At 38.5% G+C, this 25,472-nt stretch overlaps 2 protein-coding genes across 9 annotated transcripts; one reads left to right on the top strand and one right to left on the bottom strand.

The window, feature by feature from the left end:
• The first annotated feature begins 1,759 nt into the window (after positions 1 to 1,759).
• Positions 1,760 to 8,489, top strand: LOC135498946 (uncharacterized). Of its 3 annotated transcripts, none has more exons than XM_064789481.1 (14): positions 1,760 to 1,987; positions 2,345 to 2,450; positions 2,584 to 2,753; positions 3,237 to 3,390; positions 3,665 to 3,759; positions 4,092 to 4,263; positions 4,527 to 4,662; positions 5,102 to 5,195; positions 5,553 to 5,652; positions 5,817 to 5,917; positions 6,332 to 6,371; positions 7,495 to 7,580; positions 7,762 to 7,816; positions 8,200 to 8,489. In XM_064789481.1, exons 9-14 carry the CDS (start codon positions 5,562 to 5,564, stop codon positions 8,373 to 8,375), a joined length of 549 nt encoding a protein of 182 aa, XP_064645551.1. In that variant the 5' UTR covers positions 1,760 to 1,987; positions 2,345 to 2,450; positions 2,584 to 2,753; positions 3,237 to 3,390; positions 3,665 to 3,759; positions 4,092 to 4,263; positions 4,527 to 4,662; positions 5,102 to 5,195; positions 5,553 to 5,561; the 3' UTR covers positions 8,376 to 8,489. The 3 variants fall into 3 exon arrangements, with proteins under 3 accessions (XP_064645551.1, XP_064645548.1, XP_064645549.1); XM_064789478.1 differs by having other exon boundaries at positions 5,543 to 5,652; XM_064789479.1 differs by lacking the exon at positions 4,527 to 4,662 and having other exon boundaries at positions 5,543 to 5,652.
• An 875-nt stretch (positions 8,490 to 9,364) lies between these two features.
• LOC135498736 (uncharacterized) lies at positions 9,365 to 24,365 on the bottom strand. Of its 6 annotated transcripts, none has more exons than XM_064789122.1 (17): positions 24,266 to 24,365; positions 22,922 to 23,251; positions 22,249 to 22,357; positions 19,474 to 19,647; positions 19,100 to 19,195; positions 18,200 to 18,276; positions 17,743 to 17,921; positions 17,281 to 17,361; positions 16,725 to 16,796; positions 15,118 to 15,209; positions 14,033 to 14,754; positions 12,878 to 12,964; positions 12,577 to 12,645; positions 12,190 to 12,258; positions 11,952 to 12,035; positions 11,489 to 11,611; positions 9,365 to 11,186 (listed from the first exon to the last, which is right to left on the bottom strand). In XM_064789122.1, the coding sequence occupies exons 11-17, from the start codon at positions 14,060 to 14,062 to the stop codon at positions 10,170 to 10,172; spliced, it is 1,479 nt and encodes a 492-aa protein (XP_064645192.1). In that variant the 5' UTR covers positions 14,063 to 14,754; positions 15,118 to 15,209; positions 16,725 to 16,796; positions 17,281 to 17,361; positions 17,743 to 17,921; positions 18,200 to 18,276; positions 19,100 to 19,195; positions 19,474 to 19,647; positions 22,249 to 22,357; positions 22,922 to 23,251; positions 24,266 to 24,365; the 3' UTR covers positions 9,365 to 10,169. The 6 variants fall into 6 exon arrangements, 5 of the variants coding, with proteins under 5 accessions (XP_064645192.1, XP_064645194.1, XP_064645195.1 ...); XM_064789124.1 differs by having other exon boundaries at positions 14,054 to 14,754; XM_064789125.1 differs by having other exon boundaries at positions 12,878 to 12,966; positions 14,583 to 14,754.
• Between the last annotated feature and the right edge of the window lie 1,107 nt (positions 24,366 to 25,472).

Raw genomic sequence — 25,472 nt, 5'->3', positions numbered from 1 at the left:
AAGAGCTCAACAGCCCCCAATAGCCTGACATCTCCCCCCCCCCTCCCGCCCACTGACAACACAAGAAGAATGGTGTTGACAGAGGGTGATTTGGGGTGCGATTGAGCACTTCGTCCGGGGCGACCCGACTGTAACAACGATGTACAATTTCTATTGAAGAAGATACCACATATTTTCTGCAAACCTCCTGGCGAATGAACGGAAATATTTTATATGTTAAATGTCTCTTGAATGTGAGGCATAGTTTCGTAAGTCACTGATTTCATTCCTTGAATTTTGGCAGTATTCTTTGCGAGTTTGGTTTTAAAGATTGTATACTTCCAATTCATTTTTATGGTAATAATTCCTTCTTTGATTATTTTCGAGCACGTGGATTACCTTCCTGATCATCGCGCACTAGCGGGTTGCGCAATACCAAAATCAACAAACCGTAAACGAGGTTTATTCTTCAGTGCTTTTCGCAAATCCCGCTTTTTTACCGTGTATTTACCTGTGTTTTTACTCCTGCACTCTACTTCGTAAGTTTTTATTCCATAAGTCTTGGCCTATTACTAAAGAAACCAAAATGTTCAAAAGTTCGTTTCGATCTGTAGAACGGAATGACTGTGACATATTGGTCCACGTGGTACACTGGTAGCGCTAGCGTACATGTTATAATTGTACAGTAGTATGTGCACGTGTGTGTTGTGTGTACTGTTGACCGCCCACCATATAAGGCATCCCAACGCATCCCCTTTGCCAGGAAGGATTCTATTGATCAAAGATACCGAAGAGTTGACATTGCCTAAAAATTGTCGTGAAGTTAGATCGCATAGCCTAGGCCTATTTGCTCTGCATGGTAGGCCAAGGAGATGCGGCATTTTGTGAGGGAGACGCCCTCTATATACACTCTAGGCTATATTATGTCATGTCATGACTCTTGATTTTCTTGGTTTCTTCAAACTTAAGCAGTTTAAAATGAAATATATATAGGCTATATAACATGTTAAGAGGGAATAACGTTATCCCCCTGAACATGTTCGATCATGCATTTAAGTACCAAAAATCATTGCCAACAGCTGCGGTAGCCTTCAGTCAACTTCCAAGATCCGTTTTGTGACAATATTAGGAATTGCCTACTAAACCTAGCTATAATTATTATTTCTGTGTTCTTCCCAGGCCCTGGTGAACCCAGACACCCAGTATCGTTAACCATTATAAGTTACAACACCTTTCTTCTTAATTGCTCATTTCCATTGTTTTGTAATCTCTCTCTGTTAAGCTGTTTGACCCCTTTTATGAACTTCCTGATAAGCAGCTGGTTACTAGGCCCCTACCCTAGGCCCTGTCTAGTAATCTTGTATTGATACAGCTGTGTGCTGATTGGTTGTTTCTTTAATTATTGAGTGCTAGTTGGCTCAGAGCCTGATATTTGGGCTGGGCTATTTACCCATTAGGGGTGTGTGTAATTAAGTATAAATGATGATGTTTAGATGTTTTGAGTGAGTCCTGGCAGATCCAGAAATCCATCCTCCGCACTCTGTAGCTAAACAAGACGTTCTCTTGAAAAGTGCCAGAGCATTTTAGATCACGATTAGTTGCCTTCACCCTTGGTCTCATAGTGTGGTAAGATTCTTTCATATCAACTCTTGTTGATACTTTGTTGTGCACATAATTTTATAATGTTTCAGTGTCGGTTGAAGATAAGAAGTTAGAGTGACGTGGGTAATAAATAATGTAAAACGATATCTTAGTTGGTTTAGTCTTTGGGTTCCGGTTTGAGTTCAGAGTTGCGACGTTTATACGGTGACAAATATATAAGCCCTTTACCGCTACACACTTCTTCATTTCAGCATATTTCTTCCTGATCTCGAGTAAAATTCACAGATCATCAGCGAAAGTAATTAATTCAGTACTACAAAGATGGTTTGAAAACTACCAAAAGTATAATCATAGCAAAATTGAAGAGGTTGCGAAAGAATTGGGTTTGATGTACAAGAATGTGAAGGTATGTTTCATATTAAATCAGAATAGTTTTTGAAGTTTTAGGATTTAGTTAAATCCAAATAATGTGACAGCTGTCTCTGAAAATATCACTTCTGTGGGATTGCTGAGACCTGTTTGTCCAGAAACATTTGACATTCTTTTTCATCTGGATATCTAATCACCACTCTCAATGATACTCTTGGCACCGTTTAAATATGATAACCATATATTGTTGATGATTGCCTTAACTACAAAAACAATGCCTTTACCAGAAATCTGCAATTGTACACTTTTCAATGTGAGTTTTTAAAAGAGGATGGTACAATTGCAGACTGCAGAATAACATGCACAATGATTTGTTTCATTTTATCAATTTCAGTACTTCACCTTCACCTCAAAGACACCTGTTCGCCTCGGCACGATAAAGAAGAGAAAACCAAGCGCATACAACATATTTATTAAAGATAAAATGAAAACCATGAAAGGTGAATATTTCTCCTCATTTCAGGAAATTAGTGTTCAATAGTTTAAAAGTAGTATTCCATGACCAGCAACAGTTTTCTGGTGCTGGAAAAGACGTAGGATAACTTGTGAACCTGTCAATCTTCTATCCATCAGATAAACCTCCTGGTGAACAATTTCGGGCTTGTGCCAAGGAGTGGAATGCCCTTTCTGCCAGGGCCAAAAAAGGCTACCAAGATAAAAGGGAACTATTGGACGTACGACCAACGAATGAAAGGGAGAGGATGGCCAGGGTAGAATTTCTATGGAGAAAATTGGATGAAGCTGTAAGTACTGCTATTTTACTTCAAATACATTTTAAGCAAATTGCTTACCCAGTATGACACCCAATTGTGTAGTACTTTAAGATGTGTTGATGTGTTCACCATTGAAATTGTGAGTAAGATATTGGTGGCAGTGCTCTCAATGCAACTTAATGCAGCCTTGTGCCACAACCTTTGTGTGCCATCAGATTTCTGCTCCTGATCTCTCTGTTGCAGTCGGTGAACAATACTTTTTAATATTATTGCATAATTCTGAAACCCAAAAATATTCTCAGTGGAGACTTTAGCCATTGTTAAACGAATAAACACACTCAAAAGACATTGTTAGATGTTGAAGTTGTTGATGCTGAAGATTGTCTTAAATACTCAGTTGCATGAACAATTAGGCATATTGTGAAAAGTTTACATGACCTGTTAAGTTCTACCCTGCTTCTTTTCAGAGCTTTTTATTTTATTTCTCAATCCTGGCTGTTTTTAATTTTGCAGTGTCAAGAACTGGGGACTTACGGAACGGATGTCTTCCTCCTTAGTTGAGACGTGAAGTCGGGGAAAGATGTGGCCCTGGGCAATGGGAAAGGAAAAGTCTTCCTGGGAAAGTGTCCCAGTAATGTGACAAATTTCCGTCTCCACTGTAGATCTGGTAAGCACTGTCTAAAGTTTGTTCACTAATCATTGCTGGTCGATTTCTCATTGCACCTATGCATCATTTAAAAGGAACTGGTTTGCTTTGTGTAGAGGAGCTGGTTTGGTACTTACTAACCTTATTGCACAATGATTGTGTTCAGGCACACATGCTAACTAGGTCTTGAACCTATCAGTTTATTCCTATTTTTAAAGCTTATGGTTTGTCTTTTTAAGTTTTATTGCTGCCATATTCTAAAATCTTACAAATTATTGTCGTCCTTAACTTTCAGATGTATTGTATACCCAGGCTGCAGTTGGAACCAGCACTTTGGGTGAAACTGAAGACCTTGAAAAGAAGGTTGGAGAGGCCCTTATATTGCATATTGTAAGTTATTTTTATTTTGGTTTACTTCATAAATTTTAAGTTGACGCACCATGTTCATGCTACTTCAGTATTTCTATTTTGCCCATAGTATGTCACATTCTATTTATTTTATAAAAAAATCTTCCATTGTGAATTTTATGTCAATTCCGGTAATTTATTTCATTAAAAAGCTAAGTAGGTAAATTGGTAAAGATTGCTTGTCACTAACTATGATATTTTGGTTGTAACGATGTCATCAGTGACAAATTGAATCAAAGATGAATTGACTTGCATCACTTGTTGAATCCTATTCATTGTCAATTTAAATTCATATATTTTTTATAACTGGACAGGCGCTTCCACTGGTAGGGCTCGTTTCCCTTACAGCGAATACCACAAAGGGATTGTCACTGTTCATGGCCTACCCGATGGACTGCAAATACCACGCTCTATGGGGAGCATGGGGAAGGCAAAGATGGCAGAACTCCTGGCAGTGATTACGAATTTAAAGTTTGTGTTAAACATGTAAGTTCAATTTTCCAAAGTCATGTCAGTTTTGAGGAACTTTCACAAGGCGTGGTTGTGTGTGAGACCATGGCTGGATCCTTGCGCTTTAATTACCAAAAACTGAGCAACCGATGTACCTCTGTGCTTTTACATGCACTCTTCATATCGAGCACCTTACCTGAACAACCACATGATGCTACTGAAGAAATGTCATCCGGCACCTCTGTAACGACCAGCTCTCGTTTTTATATTTAGCACCTTGAGTGCTCTTTTGTTATAAGGGTTGTTTATGGCGTCACTGGTTTTGGTGGTCACCAACCATTGGCTTCTTGGAGAAATTGACACAGAATAGTTTTTGTATGGACAAAGCTTGTAATTTTGGACAGCTAACTGCTACTTACAGTCCATATATAGGAGGTAAGAGTTAAGTTAAATCATTCTATAAGTGTGGTTTAGAAAACCTATTGATTCATGTAGTATTATAAATAATTACTTTGAAAGTAAGGTGTGGTCCAGGACTCAGTTTGGCATGGTCACGTGATGTACAGGGTTGAAGTCTTGATCGTTTTCATCCTGTTTATAACTAAACCTTGTAAGACAGGCCTATTTTGTATCATCATACCATATTCTCAGTACTGAATGTGTTGGCTAACTTGTAAGTGTGTTGGAGGCCTATAATTTGAAGAAATACCTGTCATACTGTAACTGGGCCAGCTAAGTGTAGATGGCAGCACCATCTGTTCAAAACGAAAACGTCTGAAGACAGTGGATGTGACTTGAATGTGACAATTTATTTTATAACCTTTCCCTATTGCACTAGTACTAGTAGTACACGTTGTAACGTTTGTATTTTCAGTTTACATGACTAAAGAGACAGAGAGACAATAAACAAGAGCTGAGATCAACTTGATGAGCTGTCGTTGTCGTTGGTCTTTCGTTATGACCTCTAGGTGAGGGTCCCTGTTAACTACATTTGCTAGTAGTAGAAGCATCATCACACTGACCTGATCTTCAATGGTGACAGATACTTCGGTCAATGTGATAAATATCATAACACAAATGTCATTAAATGGGCAATGTCCACCTTATTGCGGTGCCCTTTGTTAAATTCGAGGCCAGTAAACATGTATTTACTACAAAAACTGAGAAAATGGGCACAAATATTTGCCTAAAAATGATTTTAAGCTGGTATCATGCGACATTTGACATCTTTGCTTATTAGCCTCTTGTTCATTAAGGGTTGAAGTACTTGGTTCGTGCATTTATGTAAAACAATGACACTGTGTTACATTTGCAGTATGCCACAGGTACCGGTGATGGATGATGAAGACACCCTCAGCATAGATGAAGAAGAATCTCTACCATTGACAAACACCAGTGAAGTTCAACCCAGTGGCAGTGCTACAGGTAAGCATTTATATTGAGGTGTTATTTGAAAACGTTAGGTTTTGTAGTGCAATGGTCACCACTCCGCCGTCCCAGTTACGTCAGAGCATTGCTTACGATTATTGTTAGAGATATTCCTCAATCATTGCGGTGCAATTAATTCTTTCTTACTTGTTTTTATCCAGCCATGCTCAATTACCTTGCGGGAGGTGGGTTTGGAGTTGCTCCAGTTTTACCCTTGCCTATGCCACGACCAGCAGTATTTTCAAAGAAATCTTCCATTCGAGTAAGTATATTATCTGTACCTTTACAACATATTATCACCAAGAGCAATTTTGAAAAAAGATCCATTGGTCTCATACTGTAACATATTTTCATTTTTTGTCTGATTACCTGTGACAATATGACCTACCCTGTGTGTCATTTCCTCATTCATTCATACATGTACATGTGCACTTTTGTGTTTTCGCATAATCTGGAAGTAGAAGAATTAACTATGGCCTGTTCTGTTTTTCTTGCACTGTTTTTTAATAACCTTCATCTAGAAAAAGACACAATTCATCTTCATAATCTGTTCAATGCAATCAGAGTCTTGGTGAACCATTGAAATTGTACTTTGGGCAATTCACAAAATGCAGCATACTTCGAAGATACTTTTGTTTACATACTGATATACCGATCATTTTACAATGTCTTTCAGGATAACAAGGGCAGTGCGTTCAAGAAGTCGGTGAACCCAAGTAAGTACAATGTGCTGTGTGGGAAAATATTAACATTGTTTCCTTTATTTGTTTTCATCAAGCGAGATGCCGCAGAAAACTACAACACTGCCCCTTCTAAACTTGTCAGTTGTTATATTTCTGTCTGGAACCAGGTGGTGGAAATCTTATACCAATAGTTATCACTTTTCAGGGTATTCCTGTAACTGCTGAAGCTACTGCTCTCCATTTAGGAAACTTAATTGGACTGAGGGTAAATAATCAAGACATACATAAAACAGTATCAGATTTCAATAGGCGGGTAAATGTCCTCATATCAAAGATTTATTTTTGCAATTTTGAAACAAAAATCAAACTTTTTTACTCATATTGCATGTCACTCTATGGTACAGTCCTGAAGGATTTAAATAATAAAGTAGTAGGCGTATTATATACAGCATGGAGAAAAGCGGTGCGGAAATTATGCAGACTTCACCCTCGGACTCATTGTGCCCTTTTGCCACTAATATGAGATACCTGTTCAATAAAAACATTGTTACAAAACAGATTTTTAAACTTTTATCGTAAGGCTGTAAACAATTCCAATATCTATGTTAATCTTGCGAGTTCGCTTTCTTTGAATGGCAGTGGCTCCAATGTATCAAATACACCCTCACACTTGGCTAGTGAGTTAGATATACCCAGGAACCACGTTCCTCCAACTTTCAAGGTACCTTTAAAGGCGGAGTTTTATAGACTGCAGCAAACTGCTGCTGTTATCAGAGATTTTTTAATGTATGGAGACACACTTTCGAGGATAGATATCGATAATATGAATGTAATTCTTGGGGTACTCTGTACTGGGTAGCCCTGTAAATGTCTATGCCTTATATGTAGGGATTGGGAGGGTCTTTCATTTCTTTGTCATCACTTTTTGTACTTTTGTTGCACTTGCACTTTTGCACATTTGTAATGTAATTTAATTTACATGAATAAAGATGATTATATATATTAAGTGGTGAGAGACATCTATTAGTTTAGGTACAGTGGTAACATGATTGGCACTGGCCAACAGTTATTTTCATGATAAAGGCAACTTTTGAATAGCACTTTTACCATGTGAAGTAACCATTATTGTGCTCATCATTATTTTTCTAATCTTTAGGAGTCAGCAGGGAGGAGGAATTGGGAGTTCGGATGAAGAACACAAAATCCAGGGTTGGCATGAGAAAGAAGAAGTCAGCGAAACTGGTAGGAGCAGAAGTGTTTTCTAAATTATCCTTATTCATGTTTAAAACATTGATTTGATCATTGTTTTAAATCTCTTCATTAAATAGCTACATTATATTGATCGCAATTTGTTGCTATTCTTTCTAACCTCACTACAAACATTGAAACATTTTATTCAAACCATTTCCATTCACTCTTCTAGGATGCAGACGAGCAATTAAGCGAAGATGTAGCCAAACTTGCAGCTTCGAACCAAGGTACATTTTAGGATTCTTATTCCTAGAGTCCAACCAATGGTAGATTATTTCATGCATCCAATCTTAATCCAGTACATGTATGCACGAAGTGTTTTTGAAATGGTTAAAATCACCTATTTGGCCTAAAAAATGATCCCTTTTTTGCAATAATAAGCATCAAAAGTAATTTTTTCCGGTTCGATGTATGTCGAAGAATTATGAATTCCTCCAATGAAATAGTGATATACAGGCAGCTTCAATATTGTAGCAAAAACGTATTGTTGTGGTTGCTACAAGAAAGGTCTTAGGGGATTTGGCAAATACAGCAGAACTCATCATTAAATGTCAATGAATGCAATTTTTGTTCTGGTATCTTTTAACAACTTTTTCCAAACATATTTCAGGTATAGTCGAGAAGATCTACAAGCACCGAAAAAATAAGGGTGTTCTCGAATATCGAGTGAAGTGGGTTGGCTATGACGGTCCACAAGATGATGCATGGGAACCACTCCGCCACATCACGAGTGAACACTCACAAGCCATGCTGAGAGATTATCGGACTTCTTCAAGTGCCAAATAAGCCAGTATACATGCAGACATGACGAGTTGTTTAATTATGCGACAATGTTACTGCACAAAATCGCATTTCAAAATCATTTGTGACATGTACATGTAATATTGTTTTCTGTAAATAAAGCAAGATTTATTTTTCAATGATTTCTTCGTGATATTTTTGTCATGGTCTCTGTCAACATTGATTACAATTTTATGTATGCATTGCTGTACTTGAGGCAACTGTCAGTGGAGAAAAGAGCTTTTAGTGCACAACTTTGAAATAGTTCGCTCAACAGTTCATGGGAGAGCGTCACAACATGAAATAATTTCCTTGTCAGGAAAAGGATACCTGTGTGTACATTTAAGGTCTGTTTAGACTCCTGGTGCAATGTAAGAACCAAAATCAAACAGTGCTGAATACTGTCTGCCACTGTCTACAGTCAATGTTTGTGATTGGTCTAGGGCTCTCCATATTCAAAGCAACTCGGACTTCACTACATTTTAACAGCTTTTTTGCTCATTGCTGTCAAAATATTTCACATGAGCAGGTGCCAATGTAAAAGTGTCAGTTGAGGGTGTTTCCACTAAAATCCACTTGTGTAGACGCATCACTTGTGCACATCTAGGCTTTTCTCCTACAGACACACCCTCCTCTGTAAAATTTTCCACAAGCTGACTGGAGACAAAATTTACAGTGTAATTTCCCAAATAATTGGTACAATGTATCGGAAGTAGAAGACTTCTTCCAAAGCCAGACAGACTGTGGACTAGTCTCAACCTTGTCCCGATTGTCCTCCAAAATGCACCTTGTCACCTAAAAAGCTGTTGTAATTTCCGGTTTTTGGTCATAGTGTGGTAGCAAGCGAACACAGAAAGATTCCCTTCTTTGATTTGGCATGCCATTCTCCTTGTAGCTCTGGTCTGTGTTGGTTTCCACTGTAGGCTATAATTGAAAGTATCAATACTCGCCACTGTGTAATAAAATTCAAAGGAAAACACAACATATGACTCAAGTGAATTCAAGTGTTTTTATTGAACAGAACACTTCGAACTAGACAAGTCACTATGACAACTTGTGACCAACTAGGAAGGCCTGACATATTGATAATAACAACATACAACTAGTATTCACCGGTAAAAAAATATCTATCGTCTACATGTCAATTCAGCAATAAAACCACACCCTGGAAATTTTTGTAGGTGTTTTAATTTCGCAATTCTCATGGTCCAACTTGACCAACAAATGTGACATGTGCAAACCATAACTTCATATCAACCCATTCATGTATTCATGTACAGGAGACTGCCGGGTTGTGTTTTTCGATCGATATTAGGTTGGATTATCGTACATTTGGGTTTCTTTATGGATTTTGTTGATTAGGTAGGAACTTCTTATGATTCTGTTGTTTACTACAGGGCCTTTTTATGAATTTTCACTAAATTGCTGAGAGGGTTAATCCTGTCGATACCAGGGGGTTAAAATGAAAAATTTATGATATCATATTGTAGGTATGATTGTTAGCTTCAAAATAACTTGTAGTACTTCATTCTCAACTTTTTGTATCTCTTTTGCCAAAAGTCTATACACTATAGGAATACCTGGAAATCTTCAGGGAGATGCTGGAAAAAAATTTGTAGACTCGCAGGAGCTAAAGGGTTAAGACCCAAACTCGTCATACAGTTTGTAAATTGTATGTGACCTTACAGGCCAAGTATTCTCAGTCAAGATCCTCCAGGTGGAAAACAAAGTTCTCCAAAATACCATCCGCCAATGTCAGAGGGATACATGTACTGTCTTTTCAGTTAGAGTCACACATTATTATATGTCAAATGATTCGAGGTATTCGTCAAACAGCTCAACATCTGGCCTTGCTGCAGATCTTGGACTCACACATTTCAGACAGAATCTTTCCAGAGCTGGTAAATTGTAATCCGTGATTTCATATGCCCTACAATATTTCACAACCAAGATTCCAAGACAACCGAATGCATAAATGTTACTTGCAATTGAAAATGGCTTCTCTCTGCGCAAAACCTCTGGGACAACAAGCTTTTTTGTTTGCTTCTCTGTGAGAATTCGGGCAGATTCGATTCTACAAGAATTTTTCCAACTGCACAGAATGACATCTATGCCCTTCTCATTTGCATCCAGCACAACATTATCAGCCTTCAAGTTGTTATGCAAAAACCGTCTTATGAAGAGGTGACTGAGGTGAAAGCCAAATGTGACCGTTGCTTTCACCCATCCCCTCCCACTTAAATGGGAAGGAAAATCCAAAAAACAGTCCTTTAAGCTATATACAGTCCCCGTAGGGTGGTGGAATGAAATCACCAATGCCGGTTTGTTATCCTTATAATATACTCCAATTGGGAATGGGGTAAATGTGGCATTGATACAGGACAGCACCCGAAACTCTCGGTTGACAACGGATGCATAGTTCTCATCACTGTATTGCTTAGCAGCGAACCTATTGACAGTGTGGCAGGCGGCTTTGTATATTTGGCAAGTGTCTCCAACTTTTAATACTTTCATCAGCTTTACATTGATGATAGGAACAATGACGTTGTCTATGTCACAGTCTGGATTGAAAAATACGTTGCTAAAAACACTCTCTTCAACCTGCTTGACAGCATATGACGACACTTGCTCCGCCATTCGAAAGTGGGTACAAATTTTGTGTCGTTCATTCCGCACTGAGGCCATGAATTGCACGTTGTTGTACTGTTCATATAAGTATTTATAGCGCCTGTCTGTCTTCACAAGTTCATCTTTTAGCCATTCACACTTGTCTTCAAGCTTTTCGTAGTCACTTCTCAGTTGTCTTAATTTGGAACTCTGAAAAGGCAAAGGAGCAGCTGTAACCACAACACCCAGGCTCTGCTCAACCAGTGTCCAAAATCTCTCTAGCATTGCCCAAAGCAGACATACATGTAAAGTATTAGGGGTGCTCCTGTATGGTGAGGTTTCAACCTGCTAATCCCCACTTAGGCCACAGCACTGTAACTGGTCCAGCCTGATGATGTGCAAATAGTAATAAATGCATCTTGCATTTGAATCTATACTGATTTGTGGGAAGTTGTTATAATGCTGTGTTTAAACTCAAGTTTTTTTTAACAAAGCCAACTCTGTGAACTTACTTCTTGTGACGGACATTTTTCTGGTGACCTTCTCTCTGTGGAACTTTGCCGACATAACTTCCTTCTTTGAACAGTTATGGCTTCTTTTGTACGAGTTGAACTACCAGTAGGCGCATCGTGTGACTGTAATAAAAGAAGATACTCATGAGAACAATAATAATTGTGTTCATGTCATACATAGCCTAGCCAGAACTTTGATCGTTGTCATTACCGAATGTTTCATTTGGCCTCTATGTTTTTCGGGATTTAAATACCATATTTCATGTACTAAATGCCACAACAAATTTGTTTGAACAGCAAAACCTCATCATCATTGCATCTATTATTGGCGTCGAACTCGTCAATGCCATCATCTTAGTTATTGAAGGAGACATACACCACTTTAAGTTGTTATTTACTCTAACGACCTCAAATTGAATTTCATCTAGTTACATGCTTTCTTGATAAAAATAGATGTACTTACGGCAAATTTTGATATCCATGCTTGTGTATATGCGCTAGCAGCACAATGACTCTTATTTGGTGAACTTGTTGACACTACAGCTCCCTGAAAATGAGATCATCGTCATTAGTTTGTAGATGTAATAATGTTTGGCAATTGTTCAGATTTTCATGCAGTTCATAAACCGTTAGAAATAATGTCAAGGACATCTCTGTCCTGATTATAACCAAGTCTTTCATTCTAAGAAATTTACACTTACATTTAACTGTTCCTGCGTTTCAGTTTCTTGTCTGCGGTCATCCTGATGAGAAGAATCAGTAACAGGTGCCTAAAAGCATATATCAACATGCTCTTATTAATTCATATATCATGTCAACACTTTTGATGAACTGACTAATTGAGTCTGGTAGATCAACAGAGCATAAGGAAATCCACACCTTTCGGAAATCTTTGCAATCCATGTTTTCCATGTTTCAATGTGCACAAAAAATTCTTAATTTTAGGGGTTTTTTTACTATAATAGAGATCTACATTAGTGGTTCCTCCATTCATTTGAAAATTTATAAATCTAACCTGATTTAAAAAAACCCTTAGTAGCAGAGTATGGCCACAACATTTACTAGCTTTTGAAAATACAGATACTCACAGTAGGTTTCCGAGTACTTTCATTGTCCAGAAGGCTGCCATCTTGAAAAGAACAGCTAGCAACTTGATCCTGTAGTGCAAAAAGACAAAAAGATTGATTACCATGACCTACCACTACCATAACTGGATCTCTTGTTCAACTGAATAAACCTCCATCGATTAAAAGAATTGGCATTGAAACAAAAGCGATTGGTGGTATAATCTAGTCAAAGAAATTAAGCATCACTGTATGAGAGTAAAGGGGAATACAAGTAAGGACAAGGAAAGGAATAAGTTCCCTCAAAAAAATCATTGATTCTTACTTCAACTAATTGAGCCTTTTTTCTCATCTGTTTGTTCTTTCGTAACCTCTTTTTCTTTTCTGTCCCAGGAGAAGGGAGGGACCGACCCTCTAGGAAAGGGAGGAATCAATCAATTAAGCAGTTGCCATTTATACTTTTTACTTATACATTTTAATTTAAGCTTTCAATATTATAAAAATCTAGGTTGACGACGAGATTTTGCTGGAATAAAACAATATTTATTGAACATGCAAGTGATTTTTCGATGCAATCATTTACCAATAATTTTTAATCGTCTCAAATCAGACTGATTTTAAACTGGGGTAAAAGTTCTATTTATCACCTCTGTTGTACATTACACCTTGTGTCAGACAACAGCTTGTGACATTCTGAATTGGCTGACGGTCTTGTCATGCGCCATTAAAAACTTTAGTTTCAGTTATGAGTCATGTATCAACCCCAATTATAGCTGGCACCACTAAATCGTAATACAATGTACAAGTACCATGAGAAATGAGCTGCTATCTAGTCAATGGTGTGGCTTTAACTAGAGACAACTTTGAAAATATTAACATTATTTCGAAAAACATTTCAGATTAACTAGTATGGAACCTCAAATGTATCATTGTTGATACGTGAAGGGTTAACATTGTATCCAATTTGGATAAATTTATGATCAAATAATATAATTCGGGTATGAAAATAAAAAAACCTAGCATTTTCATGATTTATGACAGGATATATTGAGCTATTTGTATGGGGCTACAAATACCCCGAACCAAAGGGCTACAAATACACCTTGGTCAAAAGTGTCTCTGAAAATTTACCTGTAATAATGACAATAAATGCCGCATACAACATTCTCTACACTCAACACTGATCACCTGAACCAAGTTTCAAATATATCAATGCTCTGTAAGTGTGGAAAATTCAGACATGTAAAAAGTTCGATCCCAACTTTTTTTGTGCATGTGTCTGATTTGTTTACTTCTTATAGCCAAAGCTCTTACATAACATGTCGCATAATCCAAAACTATTTATGTTGTGATACTCAAGAGTCACCTCTTTCATATCCATGCTTGTGTTGGCTGAATAATTCCACGGTTACCGGAATATGAATAAAAAAACATTGCCAGGGGCTACAATTAGACCTGGGCTGCAAATACCCCATTTTACCTTATATACATTTTTTTTTACCTTAAACATGAAGACCTCAAAAATTGTAGCTACAAATCAATCAGATCCAAGTAATCACTCTCCTGAACTGCACTTAATCCGTCTTATAATCTCATGATCCGTCCCCATCATCACCATGCTGCTCCTGCTCTTCCTCCAAACACTGATCCCTTTCAAGGAAGTCACTGACCTCTTCCTCAGGAAGGCCAAGTTCACTAGTGGTGATGCTTTGATGATTGTTAATGACAGATGCAATAAATGTCTGCTCAGGAAATGGCAATTCCACATTGCCCTTGCATGCCTCATATAATTCATTGTGAAGTTCTTCTTTAGAAATTGCCTCAGCAACTACCATTGCCATCTGGCCCTGTGAGAGATAATCCGATGTTGCACAGGCCAACAAAACTTGGTGTTGCTTCCGAAAGACGCGGTCAACATTGACCATCTTCTCCAACAACAAGCACCATTCCTCAAAAACTCGGGAGTGGTGGCAAAACAAGTCAACAGCTTGTTCTTTAAGGTAGAATGGCACACTATCATTAGGACCTACAATTGGTGCTTCTTCCTGCCTAAGTAATGTCCCTTCAACGCATCTTCGTAAACAAGTGACTCTGGTAAACTCTCATCCATGTCCTTTGTGTTGAAGATTTCCAACATCTTCTTAATATGCCGATTGGTTCTGTTGATGTTTTTCTGCAGTTTAATTGCAATAGCCTGGCCATCTGTAATGTGAGGGGATGAAGGATTTGAGATCAATTCTATAAATTCATCTATAGATTGAAGAATGGACATTGAAATGAAAGCCAAAATTGAACCAGCTGAATTTTCATCACTCAGGACCAGGAATTCAACATGGGGTCAAAAGCTAACAATGTAAAATAACACCAAGAGTGCCATATTTGAAATTAGATTTCCAGTCAAAGATCATCTGGTCTTTGGGTTCATTACAACATTCAGAAGGGAAGTGATTCACTGCAAACTTGCCACTGTTTATGATATAAGATAAAGAAAACAGACAATGCACTAGTTTATCGCCTCATCAACTGGTGAGCCAACAAAAAGGTTAAATGGATGTTTCTACGTACCGGCATAATTATTTCTTTACCATTTCGAGATGCAGCCCTCTCAACACTGTGTTTGTTGACAGAATGTAAGATACTGGCCTTGCTGGACAGATCTGAAATTTAAGTATATTTGCAGAGGTTACGGTTTTGCAAGTTTTGAATTACGAAACCAATTTCCACCACACTTGGTAGTTCATCTCGGTGGATGCCAGTTTTCCAATGGACTGACTTTTAATCTGATGACCTTTTACTTTGAAATATCTCATCCTTGGTGTGTTTGGCCTTGTTGATACCAGTGAGCAACTGGAGCTACAAAATAATTGACAAAATGTCATACTATGGCAAAAGGGTAAATTGCAACCAAACTTATGCACCGGACTCCACCTAACTTTTTACTGGCCCACTGATGCTATTTCCTAATAATAATGATGATGATGATGATGATAACTAGAATTCCGAAATTTGCTGGTAGCAAATTTGATAGTCCCCAGGTAGTCGTCATGTCAACCGAGTAGAAACCGAGTAACAAACTCGACTGTAGTCAAAGGAGGAAAGCGAGGAGGAAGCAGGAGGAAAGCGAGAACATTTTGCGCCGTCGTATTCCGATTTGACTGGTTAGTGGTGAAATCTGCTTTTACTTTTGCAAATTATTCGTTTTTCTAGTTCTAACGTTGTCTGAATTAAAGATGCTTTCCCAATGCTTGACTGGTCTGGCAAGAGGCATTGCCAGGAAAACGTGACGTCATTTTGGCCATTCTTCTTCCCGCACGCCCTCCCTCTCCGTAAAACTTCCTGACGTGGTGTGAAGTGGGAGGGCGCACAATGGGAACCACACTGCCGCGATGTTAATAGTTCCTATTTATAGAATTCAGCGGCAGAGATTTTAAGCACGGAAAAAGTAGATTAACTCGGCTAATCTCAATGGATTTTACCCAGGAATGTTTTCAAGGCGAGAGAAACATCTGATTTAAGTACTGCGCTTATTAGATTTCATGTTCATGCCGAAGATTGGCCTAAAACGTGGACGAAAAGAGTGCATTCGAGTGTTGGAGAGGTCACGTGATTGTACGAGACACCTGAGCGAAAACAATACTGACTCCAGCTCCCAGAGGGAGGAGCTGGAGTCATAAAAACGCATCTAAAGCATCGAAATATTCTGAGTTTTGAAAATGCGATAGTCCATGAATCGAATTGGGTTTCTTTATAATACCTCCATCGCCCCATCGCTCGACCAACTCCTGAGATTGAGAATAATGACGTCATTATGACGGGGCGGAGCTTATGCTAATGTATCAGCGTCTCGCCTCAGCGCATGTCACAGCGCATGTCAGATTGAATCGCGGCTTCGGCATGTTGGGAGAAGACGGTATCATATCTCAGCAAAAAATGCTTCAAAAATATCGAAATACTCAGGATTTTTAAAATACTTTTGCGATAGTCCATAGATGGAATTGGGTTTGGTGGTGTAAGGGTGATTGATTTCTGGTTTATTAAGCCGTTTTGCTGGACTACCGCAATAAATGTGTTAATTTGGTGGAAGAAAATAACAGTTTCGAGAATTCCAGTGATATCAATATAGTCCCCAGACGGGATCTGGGGCCTATAATGATATTAATAATGGGTCTTACCTCGTCTCAGTCGCTGACAACTAGCAGGATTCTGTGACTCTGCAAGCCAGAGTTCTACCTGACTTTCTGACACTAAAAGAGATAAGGATACACTGTTATTGGAACAAAATAAGTGCACAGACATGCCGTTACTATTTGTGAAAATGTGCTTCAATGTGTCTGGATTGTGTAATGGCATGCACTTGGTAAATACTCACGGTTACCCTCATAAAATGTATTTTGCATCAGCATGCATATCACTGCATCGGCTAAAACAAGGCTTCAGACGTAAGCCCAGGAAAAAGGCCTTACTGAATGTTATCTTTGGTTGATCATAATGATCCACAAACACAACACAAAGTCTAAACTTGAACAGCCATGAATGATTGAACTGCCAGGGATGAGAAAAGATGCTTTGACCCTCTTTATCAACTTTGACATGTTTCACTGATGCCAAGCTTGAATTATCCCCAGATGACTGACTGCTGAGAACTGATCTAAGGAGTCAGGCTTGTAATATGCTGCCAATGGTGTTTAGTGTGTTGCAGCTGCTGGAATAAGAGAGAAATGCACATACCTTCAAGGAGAGCCTTCAATTCCTGTTTTGTTGTTGACATTACATCCTCGGCTTTCGTCAGCTTTGACGCCAGATACGGACCTTGAAATCATAACAGATATAATCCAAGCACACACTTTGAATTTCAATAACATGCTTGTATAATAGTACCTGATCACAGATATTTTTGGGTATTCAGAAGGATACAAAGAACACCACAAATTTTCATTTTGAGGAATCAAGTACTCAGCAGTGCAATTGAAAAGTGATTGAATACTGCTACATGAAGAAGGATAAGCACATTACTTTGTCTTGTCAGTGCCAAGAAGAAGTTTATACTATCAGCTAAGCTTAAGGTCAACAGTTATGCATCCAATTAGATATGGCCTGACCACAAAACAGCCTAAAAGTTCCCATTCTGATTGAGGCTAAATGCCATCAACGCCACCTGAATACCACTCTGTGCAACTGTTTAAAACATACCGATCTTTGCGAACTTCTTGTTTGTGTAATAGATCATAGCATCAGTAAGAACATCTATCCTGTGACTGGGGGTCATTTCTTTCGTTATCTTTGAGAAACTCCGCAAAAAGGACCAGACATTCCAGTGTCTCACCGTCTGTTAACCCAACACCAACAACTCGCCGAGGACTGTACTTAACCTATAAAGAAATCAAAGAGCAGTGTCAGTGGAAGGTGTTGATCCAAAGCCCATTCAGTAATCAGTCTGCACATGTAAAAGAATAATGAACTCTGAAACAACACAGCTAGGGTGATGTCACTTGACTTACTCCTTCCAAAACCAAATGCAAATACAGTGGAGCGTGTGTTTGTTATGATACATGCGAAATATTACGCAACCAACCAGGATGATTTTCCATATACTGAGTGACCAAGGATGGTCACTTTCCCAAAAAATATACTTTGTGAAACAACCTACCTTACAAGGTAACTTGTGACCATAGCAGTGAAATATTGGAATTGCCAGCTACAACCTATCTAAAAGACTACCAGAACCTGAACATGAAAAGGACAATAATTATTTTTAGGGTAGGAAATTGTCAAACTAACATGAATGCAAGCTGATACAACCATCTCTAGCCTGTGATGGGAACAACTTTTGATTCCAAGTTAAAGAGTTGTTATAATTTGCATGCAAACCTTAAAAATCAAGAAGCTAATTCTTATCCAAATATTGTATTGAAGAATGGGTTTTTCATCTGCGACTAGATGTATCTTCATAAAGCTTTATCAAAGCACCATACAGAAAAAGGCAGCAACTGATTACTGGAATAGATGCCAGCCAAACTAGTTAGATCATGATGAATATGATAATAAGGCCTATGCCTGGGGCACGATCTGCAACTGAATATTTACTGAAATTCTTACAGCAACTATCTGCAACAAAACAAACCCACAGCGTGTGCAGCAGGCAGCAACTTTTCAGTTTTAGTGATTGGGTTATTAAAGGTTAAAGGTTGAACAGTCAATAGGGATTGGTGTCAAAATATCTTCTTCTTCAGTGTTTGCTCTGCACGCACTTGGAGGTGATTTTCTCCAGGGAGTATTCCTCCTCCAAGGCAGGATGATCATTTATACGTGACACTACGGTTATGCGCCAATTGGATAAAGGGAAAATAGTTGCACATCAAACACTCTTTCAGCTAAACCGTACTTGAAAATCACAATGCAAAACATTTCCGAACAGTCACATGTATGACAATATTTTTGAAATATCACTTTGATACAACACATCTTAGTCATATTGACTGAGGAAAACAGCAAATCAAACCGTTACCTCTCTCCATGTTTTAGGCTAAACATAATGACGGGCACTTACATGACGACATGCCGAACCAAAAACTGCTGTCTCATCCAATTTTTCGTATCGACTATTTGTCCTCAAAGTATTTCCACCCTTGAAATTGCTGCAAGCCTGAAGATTAAAAATGCAATAACAGTACAATGGAAAACAATGGTTATCATTCAATAAATGCCAATTTTAAACCACAATGAAAATAAATGTGGCACATAAAAAAACTGCAAACTTCATAATCTATTTAACAAGTGGAATCATGAAAATGGATAAAATCAGAACATTAAGTGCCAGTAATTTATTTGAAAGCGCATTGTGCGAACAAATACATTGAGAATAAGTTTCTAAGGCATTCAAAATGATGCTGACAATTAATAGGTTGATTAACACGATCTTACGTCGCCAGCTTTCTTCATGCTTCCGTTATGTTTTTGAACAAACTCATCAACCTCACTCTGATTAGAAAAGAAGTGACCCGCATGCTTCGGCTCGGAAAAACTGACACCAGACGACTTTTTCCGCACAAGCCCAAAGTTACCATCCATTGAAATTATCACTGGATAATCATCTTCCTGCAGTAAAAAAAAAACAAAAACATACTTTATCAAAATTGGACACTAAAATGATTTAGTCAAACAGACACAATATTTTTTATAAACACTTCTTGCAATCACAATCCTACACTTAGAAACAAGTTGTTACCCTAAATTCCCATCAGCAAAGGTCAGCAAAGGCCCATAGTGACACTCCAGGACAGGTCAAGTTCTTGTCATTTCTGTTGAATATCTTTTGTCTGCAGCCAATTTTGTTCAGGTGGGCCACCAGAACATATTCAATCTTTGACCAATAAACATGCCCCCATTATGGAGTCTTTAAAGGACCACCATTGGAATCATTACCACGTTGTTGGCTGAAGAGTCAACCTCAACTCCACAGTAGCAGTAACAGTGCATATACACAATGGACATCAAATAATAATGATTATCAGATAGTCTTACCATTGGACAAGCAGGACATACTGTTCCATCACCAAAATCAGGGCAGACATCACGGAGATAGTCACACTGGTATATGAAAGCCCTGTATTCCTCGAAGCTTTCATTTATCAGGACTCTGTAGATATTCTGGATTGCCTGTGAATTTAGAGAAATTTGAATAAAGATCAGCACTGGATATGCATCCGCCCAAGTCTGGTTTAAAGCCATAAAGGGGGATACAAAAGATTCGTTTTATTAAAATTAAAAGATTACTTTTGGCTCCAAGCCTCCAAAATTCAATCAGGCAAAAATAGTAAATTTCACAGCAGCGATTTCAATTTTATTAAATCTTATTGGAGGGACAAACAATAAACACTGTAGATAACAACTAGGGGTGGTCGCACAACAACGTTTCTGAGTCAGTGAGACATTGAGATACTATACAATACATGTATTCGAAGTAAACAATGTCAATGCGATACATTGGTTTCTGTCAGTGTGGGTCCGCTTAGTTTTTATCAATTCCCTGGCCATAGTCTTAGAGTCTCAGTGTAACCAATCTTTCCTTTAAAAAATTCATGACAAAGACATACAACCCACTTACCGGGTCTTCAAAATGAACATAAGGACTGTAGAAGTGCTTGAATGCTTCACAGAGGTCCATGACAGGAATTGTTCCTTGAAGATATATTACCCGCAGCAAATCCATGAAGTGGAAATGAAAACACATGTGTGGTTTCTTTGGAGACGAAGGCCACAGGTGATGACGTATCAGGGTAACAGACTCTGGTTCACCGAGGCAAAACTGGAAATTCAATCGATGATATCGTCCTGAAACAAAATGAGATAAGTCGAGATGAATGGAAGAATGAATTAAAAACTAAAAGCAGTCATTAGGCTTTTTTGGTTCTCTTCACAGGCTTGTTACTACAAACAGCATTAGGCATTAATGAAAACAATGAAAGAAGTTGGTTTCTTAAATGAAATGGCCAGGGCCATTGTGCTCACCTCATGTGGAGGAAAGATGGATAAAGAGCATGGTCTTGTGTCATGTAGTGTTAGGTTTGATGTAGGTCCAAGCAATTACAATTTCCCCAAAATGGCCAATTTACAGTACATTCGACCTCTGTGACCTTGAAAAGTAGGTCAAATCAAAGAAGACCCGGGTGACACATTGAATGGTTGTTAGAATTAGATGTACCTATGATATAAAATTGGTGCCAATCGGGCAAGTCATTACTAGGAATAATGGCATTTTGAAGAATTTAGGATTTGGCCCCCTCCCTGGAGGCCAAACGGCAAATCAGATCGCACCAAACTTCGGTACCTGAGATCACCTGACCAAGGGGTACATGTGTACTTAATTTGTGATCAATAGTCATTGCAGTTAAGAAACGTGCCATAGTTACGGCCCGACGGCGAATTTACGCCATTTGACCTCTGTGACCTTGACAAGAAGGTCAAATTAAAAACCTGTGTGACATATACTGTATGGTGGTTAGATGTACCCATGATATCAAATTGGTGGCAATCGGGCAAGAAGTTAAGGAATAATCACATTTTTAAGGTTTTTGGATTTTGCCCCCTGGTGGTCAAGTGGTGAATCATATTGGACCAAACTTCGGTCCCTGAGATCACCTGACTAAGGGGTAAATGTGTACCAAATTTGGTATCAATAGTCATTGCAGTTTAGAAACGTGCCATCGTTACATCCTAACGGCCAATTTACACCATTTGACCTCTGTGACCTTGAAAAGGAGGTCAAATCAAAAACCCGGAGGATATATGATGCACCTTTGCTAGAAGTACCTACCATATTTTTTTCAAAATTTCCCGACTACCATTAAGGGAGATATTGCATATTTTCACTTTTAACGTTTGGCCCCCTGGTGGCCAAACCATGAAACGAATCGGACCGAAACTTAGTCTCCCAGGTGTCATTACATAAGGGTACATGTATGTGTACCAAGTTTCAACTCAATAGCTCTAACAGTTACGAAACGTGCCCTGCTAACGGACGACGGACGACGACGACGACGACGACGACGACGACGACGACGACGACGGACGACGGACGCCACGGTATGGGATAAGCTCACCTCTGCTAAGAGGTGAGCTAAAAATGGGAATAAAAGTGCTAAGGTACAACAAGTGTTTAAGATTGTATGCAAAATAAGAGAAATTTTCAATGCAAACCTTTATGATCAACAACAGGCCATATAAATGATGTAGAGCAGGAATGGTTATGTCTCCGGACAACTTTTTCACAACTGCCCCTGGGTACAAATGAATTCCAAGTTCGAGCCTGCATAGAAAATGATTCAGATTAGAGGGTGATATCAACCAAGCAAATCTGTGCATACCCAAATTGATTCATAAATGAATGGACTAATCATCGTCCAGGGCTTTCACTATACGCTCCACAACTTGCTGTCCTGGGGATGGAAATTGTATGCCTTAATGGCCTCCCTTTTTATCTGAAAACTTTTTGGGTTTATTATCGTCTCCTTTGTAAGGCCATCATGAAATCCAACTAAAGAATATTTGATCACCAGTTGGGGTTTTTCTTTCACTGCAAAAACTATTCTCTTCTAAATACATTGTATTTACATCCTACATGCATTATTGATCCACCAGTTTTGCCCTCAACTTGAAAATAATACTGTAACAACCATATAGCTATTTCAGCAAAACTGAAGCATTGAGATTTGGCATAACAACAATACATTTCTGAAGGAATTGATTAAATTGTTTTTGTGTCCCGAAACATAACTACTGAAACTGAAATGTACGATACAAATACATGTAGTTATCTGACATGCAACAAAAAAGTTGCATTATGTCATAAAACACAGTATTAGATACTGACCTGCCATTTGTATGGTTGGTGAAACAATGTGTGTTTATGCACTTCTTCAACACAGCTGCGCAAAGAAAGAAGCCAACATAACAGTCATCTTATCGATACACGGATAACAATCGAACACTGCACGCTCCACAGTTCATACCAGGAACAAGCGACTCTTGGAAACTAGTGAACATTCCATCACGAATAGCATTCCAGTTCTCAAGCTGAGAAACTTTTTCTTGACCGTATCTGCTTCTTTTCTTTGGCTGTGCTGTGTGCAGTGCCCTCATTGTGACGAATCGAAGGAATTACTAACGAGAACGACTGGATGTTAGTTCCAAAACTTTGTTTCTGCAAAATAAAATATAATACAAAAATAAGTTCACTTTGTCATTGAATAAACAATTCCCATAACACATGGTCCGACAGGTGCTGCCACCTTCACAAAGATGGACAATCTACGAGGTCACCAGAGAAGTCTCACATGGCACATTATGACTTTCAATCATGAAAAGTCCATAGTTCCCAACCAAGATCAGTACAAACAGTTTACCAGCTACCAGCATGGCATTAAAATATAACGGGAACTCACAAATATTACCCGAATATTTTTTATTACAAAAGAGACTTCGCCCTGGAACCAGTACAGGGCTGCTTACCCTCTAATATTATAATTTTTCCTGTAATATTGCTGAAATTTTCCTGTATTTTGCCATAAGTTCCCGTAGTATCATGACATAGTGTAAATTTCAAAGTTGTTGGCCGCCGCCATTATTCTATGCAGGGTAGTCTCGCACAGCAGCTGTACACATGTGATACAAGTTTCCAGATCCTCAAAATAGGGTGATAACTACGATCGGTGTCGCGGTGCGCGAGACTAATCAGTATATTGCGTACTGAATAAAGAAAAACTCTCCTTGGCAACGGGCGTGGGAACTTCTAATATCGGGCCCGCCAGGATCAGATATCGGGTTTAAAGGCTAAGAAACTAAATGAAACTAGAAATTTGAATGTTTATTTCAAGAATTTAACCGTATACAAACATTTTACAACGTATTTTAAGTTGAAAAAAAACGTATTTTCAGCACTGTAAAGGCCGTACCATAACGGTAAAAACCGTATTCCGTAAAGTCGGGAATTCAGTCGTACCAAAATACGGCCATTCCGTACAGGTACGCAGCCCTGCCAGTACCCAAGAATAGGCCTAATGTATCAATACACACATCAGCGTGCAACCTGACCCTGACCGAGACAAATCTAAATGATATCGATAGCCATCACTTTCAAGTGTGTTTTATGAGCCCTTTACTCAATATTGACCAACATGATGGGGCAAGGGGGATTCTTATACATTTTATCTTATACCTTGAGTTGCTCTCATCCAGTTTCTCACACATAGAAAGGTCAAAACCCTCCAACGAAAGAAGAAGACAAATCTGCGATGACCCTCTGAATCTAAAATGGCGAATGACGTAGTGATGTACCAGAGATGCAAGCGCGAAATAGAAAGCGCGCGAAACGGAAAGCGCGCGAAATACAAATGACGAAGTACCAGAATAAAGAGCGCCTCAATTAAACTAATGATAAATGCGTGAAAAATACTGTGTTTCAGAACACTCATCAACTACAATAGAACAACATTTATTTTGAAATCAATGAAGCTAGAGCTAAAACAAAATCAGGGAGAGGGATGAGATGATATGATAGGCAATTAAGTATATCATCAAGGAGAGTTTCAATCAGAAAAAATTATTCATGGATGGGTCGTTAAGTTTCATTTGAAAATTGCCAGGATACAGATTCAAAATACATGGATATTTTTTTAGTGAAACATGCGAATGATAGGTATCTCGAGTGGACTCAATGTTTGTATACTGGAGTGGAATATCCAACAAAGAATTGAAACCTGGTCAAAAATCATATATTAGAGTGTCAGCAATCAATTTTTTAGTAGACTATGATTATCATTAGTGGAGTAGTCGAAGAATTTTTTTTTCTTTCTGAATCCCAGTGAATGGAAAAAACAGCCTAGTTTAAGAATAGAAAGAACACATGCCCCCTCTTGTCAAGCAAATTACCTGTTTGTTCAATGTCAAGAAGATTCCCTTCTGGTTCATATGATGTTGTAGGACAGGGCTGCACATTGTCAGCACTGTTGTCAATGCCAGGAATTACCATATGGGGTGCAGGAAATGGTACTTCAACTTGGACATACGTTTCGTCTTCTAGGGTAAAAACAAAGTCCCTTATTTTCCTTGGCCTGACCATTTTCTGAAGGAAAAAGCCATTCTTATGCTTTGGAATTAAATCCAGACAAACAAAAACATACGAGAGAACAATTTTATTTGATTATAGCTGATATATTAGTACATAGATCAGTAGCTTAGTGGCTAGAGCAGAGGCTCATAATAAGGATGTTACATAGTGCAACTTTTGGATTTAGACCACCACTGTTTCTTCATTTACATTCCATCGGTAAGACAATCACAATTATACCGACTTGCCGCTTTCTACCAAGGAGCATAAACGGTGCCAGGCCAATGTTTTCCCAAACATGTTCAGCAATCACCCC

Source organism: Lineus longissimus, chromosome 14 (genome assembly GCF_910592395.1).
Source record: "Lineus longissimus chromosome 14, tnLinLong1.2, whole genome shotgun sequence".
Classification (NCBI taxonomy): Eukaryota; Metazoa; Nemertea; class Pilidiophora; order Heteronemertea; family Lineidae; genus Lineus; species Lineus longissimus.
The sequence above is the reverse complement of the archived record's forward strand: the minus strand, read 5'-3'. Positions and strand labels throughout refer to the sequence as shown.

Excerpts from the sequence above, each read along its gene's own strand:
- LOC135498946 (XM_064789479.1), top strand. The coding sequence starts at position 5,155 with ATGAGCTGTCGTTGTCGTTGGTCTTTCGTTATGACCTCTAG. Across the intron at positions 5,918-6,331 it reads CAAAGAAATCTTCCATTCGA|GATAACAAGGGCAGTGCGTT; the intron begins GTAAGTATATTA and ends AATGTCTTTCAG. Across the intron at positions 7,817-8,199 it reads ACTTGCAGCTTCGAACCAAG|GTATAGTCGAGAAGATCTAC; the intron begins GTACATTTTAGG and ends AACATATTTCAG.
- LOC135498736 (XM_064789122.1), bottom strand. The coding sequence starts at position 14,062 with ATGTTTAAGGTAAAAAAAAATGTATATAAG. Across the intron at positions 12,965-14,032 it reads TAAAAAAAAATGTATATAAG|GGTCGGTCCCTCCCTTCTCC; the intron begins GTAAAATGGGGT and ends CCTTTCCTAGAG. Across the intron at positions 12,036-12,189 it reads AAACGCAGGAACAGTTAAAT|GGAGCTGTAGTGTCAACAAG; the intron begins GTAAGTGTAAAT and ends TCTCATTTTCAG.